The 19,921-nt window shown below is 43.2% G+C and overlaps 1 protein-coding gene and 1 long non-coding RNA gene across 3 annotated transcripts in view; one reads left to right on the top strand and one right to left on the bottom strand.

The window, feature by feature from the left end:
• Window positions 1–697: 697 nt before the first annotated feature.
• Window positions 698–19,921, top strand: part of ESRRG (estrogen related receptor gamma) — a 400,798-nt gene continuing 381,574 nt past the window's right edge. The window contains exon 1 of one of the 2 annotated variants that reach the window (XM_035321709.1): window positions 698–1,206. In XM_035321709.1, coding sequence (XP_035177600.1) covers window positions 1,205–1,206 — 2 coding nt within the window. In that variant the 5' untranslated portion in view covers window positions 698–1,204. Of the gene's footprint in view, window positions 1,207–2,966; window positions 2,985–19,921 lie in introns of those variants that run through there. The other variant, XM_035321710.1, reaches the window with a different exon arrangement.
• On the bottom strand, window positions 15,409–19,915 carry LOC118164291. The gene is made up of 2 exons (XR_004749415.1): window positions 19,339–19,915; window positions 15,409–17,236 (listed from the first exon to the last, which is right to left on the bottom strand). It is a non-coding gene; the product is annotated as an uncharacterized LOC118164291 (long non-coding RNA).

Genomic DNA, 19,921 nt, shown 5'->3' with positions numbered 1-19,921 from the left:
GGCTCCCGGTTTATGAGCCGTGAGATTGGAACCGCGCGGGGACAGCCTCGGCGAGGCGAGGGGCGCCGGGGGGGGGAGGGAGGGGGGGGCGAGCCCCCACGCGTGTCCCCGGCCGCCTGCCCCACGCAGCGCGGGTGCCCAACGCCGCCTGCGGTGCGCCCCCGCCGCCGGCTGGGCTGCGCATCCCCCCAGCCCATCCTACCCACCCGTGGGGCGTCCCGCGTGGGAGCCGTGCCGCAGCGAGGGGGCCGGGGCCCGTCCCCGAAGGGCTAGGGCAGAGACTGCCCTCGGAGCCCGGGGCACTGCACCCTCTTAAAATAATAATAATAATAATAATAATAATAATCCGGCTCTGTCCCGGCCAGGCGCCCACGCGGGGGTAACCCCCAGGCGGAGTGTTTTCGGGGCTTTCTAGCGAGTGGCTGCCTCGCCCCGTGATTGACCCAAAGCTCCAGGCAAAGACTTCGCCCCTCTCCTTTCCTCTCTCCCAAATCCGCGGGGGGGCCCAAGAATCCCAATCGGCCTGTTTCTTATCCCCCCCCCCCCGGGCTTTTAAAGTGAAGGCGCGTTCAGGGAAGGCTGCCTGCCGCCTCCCTCACTTCCACCCGACCTAGCAAGGAGCCCCTCTTCACCTCCACCACCCTAAAAAAAATAAATAAATAAATAAAAAATAAAAAGCCGCAAACGCACCGTGTTTCCAACCTGGAGTTAAGGTCGGTGCTAATCCGGGTCAGCTCCTGCCCCTGTTGGGAAGGCAGGGAGGGAGCGTGTAACATATGGGTTGTAGGGGGAAAAACCAAAGCAAGCCCCCAAAATAAACAAACAAACCAGAACCTCGCGCACAATCACGGTAAAGTCAAATTCCTTCCTACACACCCACAACTTTAGCTCTGTCTGCTGCCTGGGGGGTTTTAATCTTGCAAAGAGAAAGGGGGGCTCCCTGCGCAAAATTACGCCTTCTCCTCTCATTTGTTAGCTGATTCCATCAAAAAGTTCGCTATTTATAGGCTACACACACGAACCTGGAGTAATACAAACCCTCCCGTGTTGTTCCCCTCGCAAAGTGGCCGGTCCTGAAGCATCCGAGCGGTTTGGTGTGTGCGCGAGTGAGAGAGACACACAGAGAGCGCTACAATCAAAAAGGGGAAAGAAGATCTCAAGCTGAGAGACTTATTAATTGCTAAGAGCCGCTCTGCCACCAGCCATGTGAGTACCTAACAACGATCACCTTTTGCACAGATGGTCAGCGATCAGGCACAGACACTTTCTGTCCTTTTCTTCCTCCCTCCCCTTTCTTATTTTTTTATTCCTGTCCAGTCTCCCTCCCACCCGCCTTTTCTTTTTTTTTTTTTTCCTTCCTTTTTTTTCTTTTCCTTTTAGTTTGAGTTCGCACGGCTTATTCCTCCCCACGAGGAGGAATGAAGCGTGGGGGCGAGCGCGGGGGAGAAAATGTGCCGGAGCAGAGGAAGGAAGGAAGGAGTGGTGGAGGGAGAGGAGGAGGAGGGTTTGTTAAGCGATCGCCTTGTCCCCTGAGCCCGAGCCGGCTGGGAATTAGTACCAGAAAGATAACGGAGGTTACATCCCTCCCTCTTCCTCCGCTTTTCTTTTCCGGGAGCGCTCAGCCCCCCAGACAATTACCCCGGTAGCAGCGCGGCTAACGAGCTGTATTCAGCAGGACCCACTTGGGGGAATTAAAAGGGGAGAAAAATAGAAAAGAAAAAAAGGGAAGAAAAAAAAAAAAAAAAAAGGAAAAGCGAGCGAGAAGGACGCGGGGACAGGGGCTCGGCGCCTGGCGTGCGGGCAGTGGAGAGCCCCCGAGCCCCACGGGCAGGCGGCAGCGAGCAGCGGGCTGGGCTCGCTGTGGCCCTGCTCCCATCCCCACGCGTGGGCTCTCAGCTCCCGTGGGCTCGCCGTGGCCCCGCTCCTTCTTTCCCTGCCCTTTCCCCACGCGTGGCACAGCGGGCGCAGGAGAGCCCCGCAGCAGCGTGCGCCTTTTAGAAACCTCACAGCGGGCTAGAAGGGGGGCGAGAGAGGGGGAACACAGCCTGTACCGGGCTCGGAGACCCCTCGGAAGCGGGGTGCGGGGCTCGGGGTGCGGAGCGAGCCGCTGGCAGCGCGTAGAGGCGCGGTGCTGAGCCAGCCCCCAGCTCGGAGCGGGTTAGCGCCGCGTTAAATTCACGGGGCCAGGGTTACCCGGGGCATCATCACGGCGTGTGCCCGGGCTGTAACCTTTGCTTGTTTATACACAAAGAAGAGGGAGAGCCGGAGTTGCACCTGGAAATCCAAAGAGCAGGGTGAGTATCGGTATTCGCTCCTCTTCCCGCCGTGCCTAGGAACAAAGTTCAGAGGCAGCCGGCGCGGCTCTGGGTGCGAGTCCCCGGAGCCCCCCCCCCGGGGGGGGTTGCAGCCGGCGCGTTTCGGGCCGGCACCAGCGAAACGCCCCAGAACTGCCGCTCCCTCGGCTGCAACTTGGCTGCTTTATGGAGAAAAAGTGCCTCGGATCCGGGGCTATTTATAGGTGGCAGTAAAGCCTCCCTTTCAATAAGGAGCCGCGGAAAGAAGCGTCAGGAAACTGGCCGCGTTATTGATTCAAGGTGCCGGGTGGTCACAGCCACGCTAGGCTCACGAAGTCCCGGCTCCTCCTGGTTCAGGCAGCGAGGAGAGGAGCCGTGCTCTGCTGACCCCAGGGCTGGCCACAATTCAATTCCCAAACACAGGTATAGGGCACAAGAGGGTTGGATGGAAGACTTCCCTTTTCTTTCAGACACACACATAATACAGGGCACCCGCAGGGCTGAAAGTGGGCCAGGGCTACACGGTAGGTATCAGATCACACAAAGCAGAGGAAAGAAATCCAGTTAAAAATACATTAGTTGAAATCAGAGGACAAGCTTGATTTTTTTTTTTTCTTTTTAAACAAAGGTGCACGTTAGAACAAGCTATAAGCACTTTGTGCCTGACGGTCTCCCCCACGCCCACTGGAAGTAAGACAAGAAGCTTGCTCTTTCTTTGCATCTTTTAAACCCTGTTTTAATTAGAATTGCTAAAGTAGGACACCCCGGTGGAGGATGTTTTCAAGTATCCACCTACCTTTATGCTGTAAGCAGAATTGCTGCCTGCTAAATTGCTTGAAACGCAAAATTCTGCCCCACCCCCAACTTGTTTTGGCACCTACTCACCCTTTCCCCCCCGAAATTCCAATCGCTTATGAAAGGTGCTCCATTAAGAGGAAAAGAGAAAGCCCAAACAACCAGCAGCAATGAGCTGAGTGGACTCAGCGAGCCTGACGTTGCTCTGTACACCAGAAAAATGTTTGGACAGAGAGCGTCCCTGAAAACTAATTCCTTTTTTTTTTTTTTTTTTTTTTTTCCTCTTTCTTTTCTTTTTTTTTTTTTTTTTTTTTGAAGTCCAAAATTGGGTGTATCCTAACCCTTCTCCTTTAATTTATTTGATTAAATCATAACAAAGACAGACTCATCAGCTTCTCGTATTTCCTCACATGTAACCATACGCGAAACCTTTTATATGAAAGCAAGTAATTGGCTTTAGTTAACCGAGGGGAGAGGCTGGGGCGAAGTTTTACGCCCGTTTCCAGAGCAGCATTTCACGCGAACGCGTGTTACAGCTGCACCCATTGCTCCTCGGTGGCGACCCCCGCGGTCTGAACTTTGTCTCGTTCCCCACCGCCGCCCCCTTTCTCCCACTTCTCTGGCGGCGAGGAAGGCTGCTCGGGTCGGGAGGTTAGGGTCGGGGGCTGGTTCAGGGAGCGCCGCCCTGGTTTTACGCTCGGGACCGCTCCACGTCCATGTCCACGTCTGTGGGTGTTTCATACCGTGCTCGCTGGTTCTTTTTTGCTCTCAGTTAAGATCTAGATAAATTTCACCTTCAGGAAAGTGAAGCCGTGTTAGCTCACTTTTAGCTTAAGTGAAAAAGAAAGAACGGGGAAAAAAAAAAAAAAAAGTTTCTCAGGTGAAGCTTGGATTCTCTTTGGCTATTACTCAAGGGAAGACTCACGTCAATTACCTCTTTTCTTTGGAAATGCCTGCCCGAGAAAACCATGAAAATTCCCCGTGCCCGTGCGCAGGGCAGCTGCAGGCTGGCCAGTGGTGTTGCCCCGGCAGCCCAGCGACCCGAGCGCCGCAGCCTCCCCGAGCAGCCTCTGCCTCTGCCCGCGCCTTTTGCTGCGCTCCGGAGCAATATCCCCGTCGTCCAGGGATAAATCGCTTTGGAAGAGCAATGGGGCATTTGCAGCAAGCGCCGTATGAAAAATAAAAATAAAATAAAATAAAATAAAATAAAATAAAATAAAATAAAATAATAGCACACCCTGGTCAGAGGACAAGAACCTCGCAGCAACAGGTTACCGGGGCACCTGCCGCTTCTCCAGGGTGTTCGAGTGCTAAAGCCAGGGAGGGAGTTTTACAGAAGGAATCACGCTCGGGGCCGGGGAGAGAGGGGGGCATCCACCAAACCGTGCTTAGCGACACTTTAGCGAGAGTTTTAGGTTGCTGTGAGACCAGCAGGAGTTCTGCGGCAGAGCGCTAAGGGCACCTTGCCTTGTCCTCCCCGTCGCCTCCTTCCTGGGGTCCCTCAGAGCCCCCAGAGCCGCCGCCGGGGCCGTGCTGCTGTCCGGGGGCCGGCCGAGCGGTACGCCTGCTTTTTAGGGTAAGAGTTTCCGCTCTGGGGTCAGCCCGAGCCCTGCTCTCCCCTCCCGGCTGGACTCTTTGTTCTTTGGCCCTTTGTCCTCCCGTTCCTCGGCTTTGCCCGAAGTTTCCAGAGGGCGGGCGGGAGGTGCGGGGGGAAAAGTTCCAGAAATCCCAGGAATTAAATTTGACGGGGCAACGACAGCAGGCAGGGCTCTCCTCGGGGGGCTACGTCCCCGAGTGATGTCGCTTTGTGTCACCTGGCCGCGGGACGGGTTCGTGGCGCCGGGAGCCGGCGGCGATGCCAGTGCTGGGGGAGCCGCGGGGGCTCCATGGGGTGCGGCACCGCCCCGCGCAGCCGCCGGACCCCTCGGCGCCCCGGGGAACTGCCGGCTCTGCGGCCGGCACCCGGACGTGCGGACCTTTCTGGTGCACAAGGGCAGAGACGGTCAGGGAACAGACTGCGCTGAGACGGGGCGGGAGGTCACGGCGACGGAGGATTTCTGTACGTCGGGTTTTACGGGACGCGTGCTCGTTTGTTTGAATTGCACAAAGCCAGGAGGCGCTTGGCCTAATCGCTGTCTTTTCAGCGTGCTTCCTGGTTGCTTGACAGGACTGTGGCAAAATGCTGTCACAAGTTGAACAAATTGGCACTTACCTTCAGAGCAGACGAAATATCCTCACGGAGCAGCGCAGCAGCTTAAAGGACAACCTCAGCATTGTTAGTGGGAGATCATATAGTACTTCTTGGTGTCGGTAATTAAAGGAAAACCTACTCGTTCAATACTGTATGGTGTAGCTTTGTCCTACCTTTGCAAACACAATTAAGTGCTAGAGAAGTACAAACTTATTTTTCCTTTCACTAAGAAATCACTTTGCAAATATGAATTATCCCCCACCCTCATTATGTGAAAGTAGCAAAACACTTCAGTGAGGTGCGTTTGGTATTAGGAAAGCTGATGAGAAATGAAATTTTCATATGGTGCGCTGGACCAGGTCACAACAGGTTGCTGACAAAGCCAGGTTTGAGTCCTGAACTCTGGCAGACTTCTCTAACAGTGCTGCCACACTCCCATTTTTGTAACCAGTGACATAATGGATGAACATAACACTCTGGAATTCGCTGAAAGATGATTTAATGTAATTCTCTCTCTCTCTTTCTTTTTTAATCAAGAGATGCCCACAAATGTTTATACCAGCATAATGTAAATTTATTATTTTTATAAATGTAGAGATCCTGTATTTTTTTTTATAAAAAGAGAATATTTTCGCAGTACTTCTGTATTAAATAAAAAAGGCTAAGATTGTTTATCATAGTGAGCCAAATTTCCAAAATTTGCATAGTTTTTTTTTTTTTTTTTTTTTTTTTGTAATAGCAGACAAAACATGTTGAGAAATGAGGTGAGAAAAGTTTGAGCTAGACTAAATAAATATTTTAGATCTGGATTTTTTAATGTACATATGCTAGCAGAGATCATACCATCCTTCTGACACATGTTAAACCCTAGGATCAATTCTTTAATGAAATGGCTTTTGATGTGAGGTGGAATGAGGCCTGTTCCGGCTTTGCTTTTTCCTCATGCTGAGGGGATATAAGTCTTGGAACCTCACACCTGGAAAATCCAGCTATAGGTATTTCAAGCTGGAAACTCAAAACCGGAAACTGTCCTTGAAAACTCTGACCTTTATTATTTCAGGCTATGGTTCATAGTTGAATGTAATGATCAGTCACTAGCAAAGTAGAAAAAGATGCAGGCATTGTATCAGATGCTTTGATGATAGCTCAATTTTCTAGCTGAGTGTGTCTTCACACACAAGTCGACTAGTTTATTGCTTAAATCCAGAGGCTGGCCACATTACTCACTATTCTGTTTATATCCCAATGCTCATAATGTGTTGTTGCAATATCCAGGTAAAATGTTCAATGCCATTTACAACAAGGAATCTGCCTTGAGCAATACTATAATAAGTAATAGCTAGCGTTACCGAGAGGAACAGTTTCTGGAAATGAATTATCACCACATGAGTTAACAAAGGTACATCTGTAATTTTGTTCAAAACTAAATAAAACTAGACATCCAAGGAAGAGCATACAAATTTAATTGGAAGAAATGGATCTTAGAGAATGCCGTGTTTAATCAATAGCAGTTGCTTCTGCCTTTCAGTAATGAAGACGATTAGAGGGCCATAGCTGTTCCCAGGCTGTTGTTTGAATAGAGAGGTTCTGCAGCATGAGAAAAATGAATTTCTGTCTCAGAAGAATCCACTGAAGAAAGGGTGGTTACACTTACATATTGATTAATTGTCCCCTTTTTAATACTTTTTACCGATGTACATAGATTTTATTTTAATAGATGAGGAATTTATAAATATTAAAAAAAAAAAAACAACTCTGCTGCTTCTCTTGGAATCTCTTCCATCAAGTATAGGTTTCCAAATACCATGCTGTATTTCAGAAGACAAATATGTAAGGATGTTTTAGGATTTTGTTGTCTTGTGTATTGGAGCAGGGGACAAAGCTACTTAGTTGTTCACTACACTACTAAGTTGTTTAAATGAGATGTCAAGCCAGACCTTTTACCTTGAAATTTTTATCACCTTTGCCTGTCAATAAATACTTGAGGCAAATAAGGAAAATTAAGTTGCTTCCCTTTTTATTTCACTTGCACTTATTATTATATATTAAATCTGAAGAGCATCAGTGAAGAGGCATATGGCATAAAACAGGAGGAAATATAAATGAACACTGTTTTAAAACAGATACCTCTAGGTATAGGTGTGAATGCATAAAGATTCATTTAAACAATTTTTAAATGGAAAAGCCCTAAGTTGACAAGAAAGGTAAATAGCATGTCATAGGCACTTAGTAGATGATGTCATGCTAACTTTAGGAAAATGTATAGCAGCGGTCCGCTTGACATTCCTGCAGAAAATTAGATCTTGACAGAAAGGAAGGGAGAGCATTTAATTATAAGAATCATTTTGAGAACGTAGGGTTTCAACTTTAATATTGTATTTTTTTATTAGTTTATCTCAGTCTTTACTAAATTGAAGTGTTTTTTTTTTTTTGTTTGTTTGTTTGTTTCTTTTAAATGCCCATGTTTTACTCTATCATTATGTACTCAAGAGAACTAAAAAAAGGCTTCAGAATAATGCAAATCTCAAGCTTTCAAGTGTTGCAAAGGCCTTCTGTGCTTTCTACATGTGTAGAATTACTACTAGCCATGGTAAATAGTGGTAGATAGTGGCTGAGATTCAATAGATGAATAAAGAACAACTTAGATTTTTCTTTTTACTGTTATGTCATGTGTGGGGAGAGCTCTTTGCATTACGCAATATAAGAGTATGCTTAGGATGTCAACTGAATGCAGTAAATACATTTGCTAAAAATGCTGGTGATAATGATGTTTCCATATAAGTATTTAATGTTTCAAAATTTGTCTGACTTTTAATAGAGTAGTAATAACAAACTTAAAAATGATTTTTTATATTTTGTCAAAAAAGTCTTATTCGAACTACAAAAAGTGTTTCTCTGTATTTTTTTAGTGACTCACAACCTTAAGATGCAGTGATGGCATAATGCACACAAACTCAAGAATAGTACATTATTGCATGTGCACATTTTTTCAACATGTACATCAGTAACATACAAATGGATCTAGCTTTCAGCACACAGAGGAGAAAAGATAACTCTATATAAATTCATTTTAAGTAACCAATTAAGTTTAAAGGCTTATTTCTGTTTCCGTTGCAGTTAATATGAAAACTTGTGACTTTGAATAGCTTCCTCTTACTATTTGGATTCTGGAAATGCTCAGAATTCCTAGGCAGGGTTTTGGTTTTGTTGTGCAGAAATACATAACAGTAACACTATCTCTCTATTGAAATCTATGATTACAGGGGCCTTAATTTTTCATGTGCTTGTATTTCCTGTTTTTAGATTTTGTACCTTGTAGTAAGAAGCTTGCCCTCCTCTCTCAATCTCCTTCCTCCTCATTGCCATGGAAATAGTTGTCATGTCTGTGAGTGGGATATTTGTTGTTTAACTGTTTCAAGATTTCATACAAATATCAGATAACAATTTATTTATTTATTTATTTTTATTTTTTAATTTTTAACTTGTAACAAATACAACTTACTACATTGCTGCCTGACTGGGGAAGTTGCCAGTGAAATGGCATAAAGTTTAACTCCCATTAATGATGACTAATAAAGTGGATGAGGAACTTACACATTTTCCTTCAGTTAGGAAAATATTAGAGTAGATGAAAAAAAAAAAAAAAAAAGCTGAACTCAGTAATTCTTTGCATATACTTGTCAGTCTACACTTTCTGAAGAAATTATATCATTATTTAACATTTTTACTTTTTTTTTTAATTTGTATTTTTTTACTCAGGAGAAAAGAGTAAGGCATCTGAAGTTTGCCTGAAATTTAAAATAAAAAATGTAGGTCATTAAACAAAGAATGAGAATAGTGCAGATCTCTGAATTATAAATTATGAAATCTTGTTTCTGTTTTGAGCCTGGATTTTCTCTGAAGAGTTTTCTTCCCATCACCCCCTTATTCACCTTGTCCATTTGAAAAAATGTTGAAAGAGGTAGGTATTTTGTTAGGCTACGGCATAGTGACTCCTCAGTGTTCGAAAGATACTTGGAGCTCTGCATGTGATATCTTTGGATTAGTAGAAAGTGTTAAATATTAGTAGGAAGATAAAATCTTTTACATAAGGCAAAAGTGGTGTAATCCAGTTGTGGTTTCCACTGACACATGGAAATTGAAAGATTTTGCAGCTGCACATGTACATACACTGCTACTTCTGGGGTAGGTGGTGACGGTATATTCCAGGAAAAATAGAAGCAAATGGAGCTTATACTTCTAATTTGGATGATACAAACTCAGTGGACAAATTACTACTTTTTTTTTTTTTTTTTTTTTTTTTTTTTTTTCATTTCTAATCTATAATAATATCTACCTATAGGAATAAGTGATATTTATATATATGTTTCACAGCTAGGGAAAAATTACTCAAGGAGAAAATCTTGCTTTAAAGGAAGTGTCACATAAAAGAGGAACTTTATGGGTCCTAATTTGTCTGTCTTGGTAGAATGAAGAAATTGTTGAAATCCCAGCATCCCAGCTTCCTCAAGATCAACTTGGTTTCTATAAGGAAGGATCACCAGTTGTAGGCCCATATAAGTGACAATGACCACTGTCAGTTGCTGACTGAATTATTTCTCAGTTCATTCATCCATTATCTAGCAAATAAAGTGTCATCAATTCTTTTAGAGGAGAAACATGTAATAGACAAAATATTTAAATGTTGTATTTTGATTTTTTTTGTAGCAAAGAATATTTATAGAACGTATACTCCGAGTAGGGGAAAAGAGACAGTTGAGGGACTGTGGTGGGACTGGCACAGATCCTTCCTGAACCAGTAGAAGATACAGACCAAATTGTTCATCACTGGCATGCTAACATCCTGAGATTCACAATGAAGTTTCATTTGATCTGAAAGTTTGGTACTGCATCCATTGTAATCACTGAGTGTTCCGCAGCCTAGAACTCCTGCAACCATGTCTAATTTTTACAAATGTTTTGACATCATAGTTTAAACCATTTAGAGAAGACATACATGGAAAACCTGTGAGTAATTATGCTATTGACATTTTAAAAGTAAATTTCTTCTATATTTTCATATGTGGGAACTAAGAGACAGAGGGAGACGAGACTCCCGAAAGACCAAGATCCACAAAATATGTGTGTAATTGACTTAGAACTACAAAGCATGTTGCATACACCTGCTACACACATGATGTGGCCTCATCGAGCACATATATCTTATGATACCTTCACAGACTACTAAAGCCTGGTTCCAACATTTTCCTCAACAGTTTTGTGACACGCTTTCACCTAGTGGCAATGTTTCTTTCTTAAATCTCTATGAAGCTTGTACCTGTGTGAGGGTGAGAAGAGCTGTTTGTGTTTCCAGTACCCAAATAATTCCTTGAAGGCTAACTCATGTATTTTCAGGCATAAATACCTGAAATTAGATGGAATTGCTTTTACATAGCATTTTGTTGCACTGAGGCTGCAGGGAGTAAAACCAGCATCTGATGTTGTACATGCTCTGCAGCAGCATACAGACGAGAGAGGAAAAATTGAGACAAAATGGAAAACAGTGAAGGGTCGCTTTTGTTGGGCTTGCACGGAACGAGTTGTCTCAATAAACAATATGTACTGGTGGAATAGAAGGAATCTGCTTCTGGATGCTAAACCTGAGTGGTATACTGACAGTAACTTAGTAATGCAATAACCTACCTGCATAGGTAGGAATGTAGCGCAACAGTTGTCTAACAACTGCAAATCAATACTATGGTAAATACCAATCTCTTAAAAAGAGACCTTATTGTTACAAAAGAGGTAAAAAAAAATGTTTTGGGCAAAATTCTGTATCCTATTGTGCATCTGGCTTTATCACAACAAAACAGCAGACACGGAAGATGCTTCCCTCTCCTTTTGCTCTCCAGCCTCCTGAGCAGCTGGCTGCTTCAGTAACATTTCTTTTACTGACAGTGAGCATAATGGATGCAGGGGCTTGGTACCAGGATCAGTGAAGTTCTCAGGATGGCTTCAGAAAGACTTGGATCAGATGTTCATGAGCTAGTGGCTCTATTTCTTAGAAGTATGGTAGCAAAACATTACAGTGGAGTCTTGTAACTAGTAAAGCCGCTCTAATGAGTTGTACTATAATATACAATAGTGCAGTGAAAAAAAAAAAAAAAAAAGAAAAAAAAAAAAAAGTCATACATAAAATTGTCCTTGTTGAGATGAGTGAATAGAGAAAATAAAGGACAGAACAAAACTCCCTGTAGCTTATACAAAGTAATTTAGAAAAAGTGGTTTGATAGCAGAGTTGCTAATATCAGGCTCCCCGAGGTTTCTTCAGTCCTCCTGTAAATAAAATGAGGACAGGTTTCAGTCCAAGCGAGCTTCAGGATCATGTGCAGTAATGATATTTTATACACGCTTTGTGTTGTGCTGGTGTACACAGATACTAACAGACTTCACACCAGGCTGAAATTGTTCAGCCAGAGAAGAGGTGCAGTTAGTTAGCTCTCTCACCTGCAGAGAGTAGGGGAAAAGCAAATGGTGATATAGAGGTGTTTGCAAGGGAGGTAGTTCCTCTAAGCAAGTTATTCCATGCTTTGCCTTGCAGAAGCTGATCCCATGACTCGTAGCCAGGCTTGCAAATCTGCAAGGGAGGCAGAGCCCCTGCCTGAGTGCCACACAGCCTTTTCTGAGCCTTTCTCTGCAATTAGGCAGTGCCAGGTGTCTACGTCTGCCCTTTATTCTTGTCTTTCTTTCTCCTTTTACTGTGGCTGGAGCTGCAATCTGAGCAGAGGAGTGACATGGGGAAGGCCTGATACCTATTCTGACCTGTTGAAGGCTGTGATTGTCTAGCTAAAGACTGAAAGGACAGTACTCTGCAGCGGGTCTCCTTGTTCAGTGGAAGTGGTTGAAACTCTGCCACCTAACTAGCAGCAAAAGACTGGTGCTATTTTGAAGCACCTTTTATTTTATATTTAATTATCTACAGGTAGATATCTGCAGATTTGGGGACTACCCTTTTTATTCCTTCCAGAATCTCCTAAGACACAAAAATAAGACCTAAATATATATATATATATATATATATCCCTGCTTTACTAAATCTATGTAAAAATAATATAATAATATATTTTAGGTAGTTTAAGCAGTGCATACTTTCTTACATATGACAAAGTCTCTTAAGCTTTATAAACTTTGTTTGTAAGCTATTAATGAACAGTGCTTCAGTAATGCAATGCAAACATCATAGCTAGAATGGAAATAAACATCTTATCTTCTTGGCAAAATTATCATTACCCTGTGCAGAGGAAAACCCTCTGTAGTTGTCTTTGTTGCCACCACTGCTGCACTTTCTCCCCAGGATATCCCACTGTTTGCTGCACTCCCTCAGCAAGCTTTTTTGTAGGGCTTTTGAATGCCGGAACCTCATCTGATTAAATGCTTTGTACAGCACCTAACAAAATTAACTTCTTACCCTGAACAATGCTACAATGCTATAAATACCTAATGAGAAAAGGGCTCTCGTAGTGTCAATCTGGAGTACTCACCCGAAGCTTTGTAGAAATTTCTCTGTATTGGCACTGAGGCGATACAGTCGGGCTTGAGCACAACAACTCTCTCACCTTGCCTTTTGTGGTATGAGAGAAGGACACAATGTTTTTGGCCTTATTTCTGCAAAATTTGAGCACTCCTAATTCCTGCTTACATCAGCAGGAGAGGAGAGCACGCAACTCCTGGCACTAATTTCTGCCCTGCCCAGAAATTAACTTCAAGAGCCTCAGAATTGTCATTAAAATTCAATTGTTTCCCTTCACATTTACACATCCGCCCCTGGAAAAACAGCCATTGTGTAATTTCTGCCCCTCTCCCTGGAGGAGTTACCAGGAGGTTAACTCACAACGGGGATGGGAAGGTTGTACCCCTAAGTGTTGACTGAAAAGACAGAGGCAAGAAAAATGAGTTTACCTTCAACCCCTCTGGCTGCAACACTGAACTATGTAATAATGTGAGTATAGGATTTCATTGCTAGATTTTCACATTGGTTCTGCTTCTGTCTTGGCTACCATGCAAATATTTATTACTTTTTATTTTATTGCTGTTACTTTATGACATGACCACTTCACCACTATTTCATGAAAAAAAAAAATGCAACAATGCAACTTTTTTTTCCCAATTTTTTATTAGATTACATGTAGATTTTCTTGATTAATAGGTCCTTAGCTAGTATAAACTAGTATGACTCCACTGATAAAATCAGTGAAACTAGAGCTACATCAGCTTTCACCAGCTGCATGCCTACTTTGTAGTATGTGGCTCTGACCAGCGAATTACTTTACCATAACATGGTATTCATATATAGTAATGGAATTTAAGGTTCTGTCTGGTGTTAGGTAGTTAAATGTAAATAAGTGTATTAGTCTTTAGAGTATAATCTTTTTCATTTTTTCTCACCATTTTCTGTCACAAACAACCAAATTAAAACTGGTGTCCTCTCCTTCCTAGCGGCCTCTTAGCTGCCTGCTAGGGGCCCGCAGCTATAAAACGAAGGTTGGGTTCGGTATCAGCACATTTCACTTATGGCACTAGAAGTGAGCATCTTTAATGCACCAAATGAGCTAAATGACAGGGGAATGCTTCCAGACGGCATTCCAGGGCTGTGAAGGCAACCCAGGCACCTGTGGTCCAGCAGGCTTTGTAACGCTGAACCATGCTGAGAAAGGCTTCCCTGCACACTTCTGTATACGATTTTTTGCCTACATCTGTCAGATCTTTGAAAGCACAGCTTTTTGTTGTGCCTGAGGATGTACTTACGCATTCTGAAAAGTCAGAATACTTGCTGAACTTTGAAGGCTAGGCACTGTAAATGGGTGGCTAGCAGGGTAAAGATGGAGCTGAGGTCCTTCAGACCAAAATTATTTAAGGTCCAATACTGACGTGTTCATCTTCTGACTTAACATAACAGGTGCCTCCTCTACATGAAGTCCTGCAGTCCTAGGGAAAACTTAGTTCATACAGTGTTGGGTTTCCATAATAAAGCATCACAGGTGCTTTCTTCTTAACTGCAACAGTATCAGTCCCTCTGTCTTTATATAAAACATAGCAATTAAAGAAATCAAGTTCAGGGATGAAGGGTTTCATGTTTCCCCTTCTTCCAGTCTATAAACTATTCTATGTGTAGGCTTCTTCCGCTCTTCCTTTTGAAGCTCCACCATCAGTGTTTAAGGTTATTCGGGCCAAAGAAAAGGAGCAGCAGGGAGCATGACTGCAGCCTCCTGTGACAACACTGAATTATGTGGGGTAATCCTGGATCTCTGGCTTCCAGGACTCCTTTAGCATTCATACATTGAGTATAAAACACATTAATGGGCTTTTGAGAATTCCTGAGATATGACCTGGATCATAGATAGAGCCTAACTGCCATTAAACATAATACCTTCTTGGCAGCCATTCCTCCTATGCATCCTTTGCCTTTAAGATCTATTTTGGAGAGGCAAGAGGCATTTTGGAAATCTTGTAATCAGCCCCTGTCTACAAAGGAATCAGGCCCACTGCAGGCTGTTTTATCCTGTGCTTAGCATCTTGTATGTATGGCATGTGAAAGGGGAAGAGGGCTGAAACACCATTTGTACTTTAAATAACTGTGCCAGTGGTTACACAATCCGTAATGTTTGTATTTTCATGAAATGCAGTGTTTGTGACTAACTTCTAGAAGAGCAGAAATGACATACAGTTCTAGTATTGGTTCAGACTGTTCTAGCCCTGTACCACAGCCCATCTGTCAAGGGCATCAGGAAAGGTGCCAGTGAGCATCACACAATTTGTCTGCTACATATATAGAGTATCAGCACTTGCTCATGGCACTTTGGCAACTTCCATCTATGTCAAGAAAGACAAAGTCTGATTCTTTTACTACTTAATACAGTTGGTTCAAGTTTCTCCAACACTTGGCTCAAATCTTCTTAGAAGTCAGGCTGCAAAAGTCAGGAGGTGAACTTTTTTATTTCACGAAGACTTGGATCCAACATTAGGTGAGGGCCCCACCCTGATCCTGATCTCTGATAAATATACTTTTCAACGTTGCGTTACTGCTAGTGTGTGAGCCAAATGTCTACACTGATATTCTTGTTCAGCCAAATGGAAGCTCATTTTTTTTCTTGATTTATAAGTATGTTATATTTTACAGACATGAGTAACCCATGTGGGATATCTTTCCCACAGAGTAAAACCAATGTAAATTCACATGACTCAGGGATTTGTTTCAATGCTCGTGTATAAACTCTCATTAGAAATGATTACGCTTGAAGATCAAAAGAAAAGTACACTCGCTTGTATTAATGTTTAATGCATAATTCACATTGTTAGAACAAAAAACAAAACAGTCAGTGGTTGTTATGACAAATATTAAACATTGGCACTACTAACCAATTCCCAGAGAGGATCCTTCGTTTCACGGCATTGGCTGTGTGCTGAGATTTCCTCTTCCATCTGTTATGCTGTTGTCTCTGAGACCTCTACATTTTGAAGACCTCTTTCTTCCCTACAGGGATCAGCAATCCCCCTGTACTAGCATGAGTGGGGCAGACCCAAGACACCCTCTCACTGCAGGTGGCTCCTGTTTTTGGAGAGCTCTCAGTGGCAGCAGTGTAAAATAACCTAATCCAGTTGTTGACACAAGTGTGATTTTAGATATGGCATGTTCCTGTGTGGTCCAAAGCTCTCCTGGCCTTCAATCTCAGCCTACTTTAAGCCTTACTATCAAGACTAGGCCCATGTTTGACGTTACTCAACATAACAGGATTAAAGAGCTTGATTTTTACCTTCCTTGTTCAATGCTTGCTTTCTTACCAGAGAGCTTCATACTTAAATAAACAGACTAAGCATGAGGGAGGTGTATGTGAAATCCATTCCCCGTATCCTTCAACCAAGACCAGCGCAGTAGAGCAAAGCCATGCTCATAATCACAAATTGAGCTTAAGAAGAAGAATCACATTTGCAGAATCAATGGCTGTTACATGGAGTAGCAGGGCTGCTCTCTCTACATATAGGAAGATCCATGGGTACCCTCTGCCTTCCCACACCTTACAGTTTTTCACACAAAGTAATTTTTTTTCCACATATCTTCATAGCTTTTATTGTTTTTTCTATGCCAGTGTTTAAATTTTAACACCTATCTTTTATATTTATGCTCCTCTTTGAAACTTTGCTGTTTTACTAGCTGAGCTTGCATCACTTCTTTCATGTCTAGTTTTTTGTTTGTTTGCTTTTCCTCAAAAAAAAAAAAAAAAAAAGTTTGAAACATAGGAGCCTTAATTCAAGTCAAAGAGTCACCTATCTTCCAAGGAAGGTCTGTGGCACAGAATGACATTTGAAGAGCTTTCTGCTTGGCGTGAAGGTGCAAAAAAAATTTCCCTTTCTCATTATCGTTTTGGTAATTTTCCTTTACACCAGTAGTGACACAATACACCTGATTCAGAACCTGCCTGTACCCATTCAGAGCAAGTAACTGCCTGAGACTGAGGTAGGCTCTTCCTGAATCAGGTCTCTAAACAAACTGCGAAATTAGCTTCCTGTTCCTAAGGTGCCTCCTGAGAGCCCCATTGTTCTGCAAGCCATCCTGTGCAAGTTTGCGAGGTTCCTCATGCAGGAACTAGTATTGTTGCATTATAAAGGGTGCTTCACTTAGACACTACTGCTTTGAATGGCATGTAGTCAAAGTACAAGCAGATCATGGCTGTTTAAGAGGACATAGCAGACCTTTGGGTTTTGTTTTCCTTTTGTTAACAACCTACTCAAAAAACTTACGATCAAGAACCTGGTATTTTCTCCAGTAGAGAGCTGACTGTCTGTTCCAACACAGCTGAGAATGTACTCAGAGTACGCATTGTTTATTTTTTTTGGTGGTGGTGTGGGTTGTTTTTTTTTGAAGTGCACATGGAATTGCTGTCCTTGACTTGATCATAAGTGCACAGCCGTTGTGAGGTTTCTGTTAAGAAAGAAAAACCTGTAATGAATTAAATATGCCTTGCAAGGAAAGAAGTAGGTCAAACGTTGAGCTAAATTAACCTTATGTTATATAGAAAAACTACATACATTGTGTTGTTTTCACGTGTGCGACTTTGGACTTGTCTACACACAAAATTATTCCAAAACACTTACTAGCTACACTGCAATAATTACTCTCGACTAAAACCATGTGTAGACAAATTTTATGCCAGCATAAGAATTCACTTTCTTGAATTCTCTTAATCCACTTTAGAAGTGGATTAAGTGAAACCAGGAAACAGCTCTGTGATTCCAGAATGAATGAGCTACCTGGGCACAGTTCTGCTTTACATTCAGACTCTACCTTAATCCAGCACAGTTTTGCTGGGCTGAGAGGTTCTTAAGATATATCTACATAGCAAATGAACTTGTGATTATAGACATACCAACCTTTCCTTTACTCTCGCTGGCGTGAGTAACAGCAGTAATGAAAGATGGTGGCAGACTCTTCAGCGTAGCCCATTAACTGGAGCATACATGCAGAAAGCCTTCTGGTTGTGAACAACCTATGCTGAAATCCACCACATCACGCCCTCACTTCAGATACTACGCACGTCCCTGTACTAATGCTGGGGTGGGAATGCCTCTCTACATCTCTGGTGTGTTAACGCACCAAAAATTGCATATGCGATAGGACTGTGCAGCTGAGCTAAATGGAAAACAGGTGAATTTAACTTCAGAGGTTAATCACATTGGAGGAGACGCATGGCTCACACATTTTTAATATACACACCTTTGACAACCAAATAAAGTGTCAGCTGTGCGACTGCATAGGCCAAATTAAATATGCTGCAGACAAGCACAACTCAGTTGATTTCACTAGGGCTGAATTTGGCTCCATAGGCGAGTTCTTGCTTATTTGACTAATACTTGTTTTGTTGCCTATCTGCTCATTTATTTTAATGAAATTAATGCACTTTAATATTCCTTTCAGTGCATTCCAAAAATGGCAATTTGATTAACTAATTCCCTTTTAAAAGTGTAACAATCACAAGTAAAATCTCCCTGTTATGAGAGGTATGGAACAACTACAAATGGCATCTTGGGTAGCTCTGCCATAACCTTCATCTTTTTAAACAAATTCCCCACATCAATCAGGAGAGGCTCATTTAAAAATGAATGGCAAAATATAGACAACAATCGGCACTTTTCAAGTCTACCAAAAATGTACAGGCAATGTACCCTCTGCTCTGCTGAGCTCTGTTGAGACAGTATACTTAGACAAACAAAAATTTAGTCTAAATGCTGCTCAAAACAATTTCAAAACAGAAACATTAGACAAACTTGTCTTTGTAGCCAAGCCAGAAAGCACCTCGAGTAGCTTGGGTTAAAAATAAAAAGTACTTTCAATTTCACTCTCCTTAAAATGGTGCTTGGACTCACAAATATTCTGAGTAGGACTTTTTTTTTTTTTTTTTTTTTTTTTTTTTTCCCCAGTTAAAAGGCAAAGTCTTTTTCTAGTGGAACTGGACATTCTCAGCATTTAAAATGACGTGCTACTCCAGAGTACTGACAGTACTGAGTCTGGCAACAGAAAAGGTTTATGCGTTTATGCTAGCTTCTCCCTGACTTTATCCTCTTTAAAAAAACTGGAAGAGCAAAACCTGATTAGTAACGATATTAAACAAAGGCAATCTTCCCTTTTATTGTATTTAAATGAGGAAAATGAAAGTGTTAATGCTAATATTAAAGATGAACAGAGCTAGCTGCAAAAATAATTGAGTTTCAGCCCTGCTGTGTGTTCCTTTGTGAACTCCATCATGCTAGCTATGTGAATATTATGAGTCCTCGTTAAAATAGGTGGCAAGAAATACAGCATGGCACGGAGAAATTTGACTTTGAGCTTTCCTGAGCGCCCTGTGATCAGCGTGCAGATGCAGTTTGGGATATTACAAGTGTGTGTATGTAACAACTTAGCTTTAGCTGAAAAGGCACACAAGTCTGTGCCACCATGGATACCTAGGAGTGAGGCCTAGCTCTGGAAATACTTTTGCGTAGGAATAAATCCACACATCTTAAGCTCCTGAATTCACATATACTTACAGGATTTCCTTCATAAGAATCCAAAACCCAAGGAAAGATATCCAGGCACGTTGCCAGCCTCTGCCCCTGCCTGTAACAACGCCCAGAGCGTGCAGGTGACCGTGCTGGTGGCAGCAGGCCTCGTCTCGCTGCGTGGTGGCACAGGGCGCTTTGGGACACGGCTGCACTCCTGCAGCAGGGCGTGAGGGTGGGCTGCACACCCCCAGCTCAGCCAGACAACATTTCACCAGTGACCTCCACGCCATGGCCCCGTCTGCCTGGTCCACAAGGAACATGAATGGAGCATGCACCCACCCATGTACTACAACAGCCTATGCTGTGAGGGCTCAGGGCAGAATTGGGGGTCCCGGGCCTTCTTTGCTCTGCCTTTGGGGTGTTTTATTTTTTGCCCTAATTCCATTTCCCCCCCGCACGGACATGACAGGCTGGCAGCATGTGCGTGGCAGCGTGTCGGCAGGCGTGCTGTCCCGTCGGAGCGCATCCGGGCTGGTGGAGGGTGGCAGCCCCGCCACCCTCATTTCGGTGGTTGTGGTTTTTTTTTCTTTTCTTTTCCTTTTTTTTTTTTTTTTTTTTTTTTTTTTTT

Source organism: Oxyura jamaicensis, chromosome 3, assembly GCF_011077185.1.
Source record: "Oxyura jamaicensis isolate SHBP4307 breed ruddy duck chromosome 3, BPBGC_Ojam_1.0, whole genome shotgun sequence".
In the NCBI taxonomy this organism is placed as follows: Eukaryota; Metazoa; Chordata; class Aves; order Anseriformes; family Anatidae; genus Oxyura; species Oxyura jamaicensis.
The sequence above is the reverse complement of the archived record's forward strand: the minus strand, read 5'-3'. Positions and strand labels throughout refer to the sequence as shown.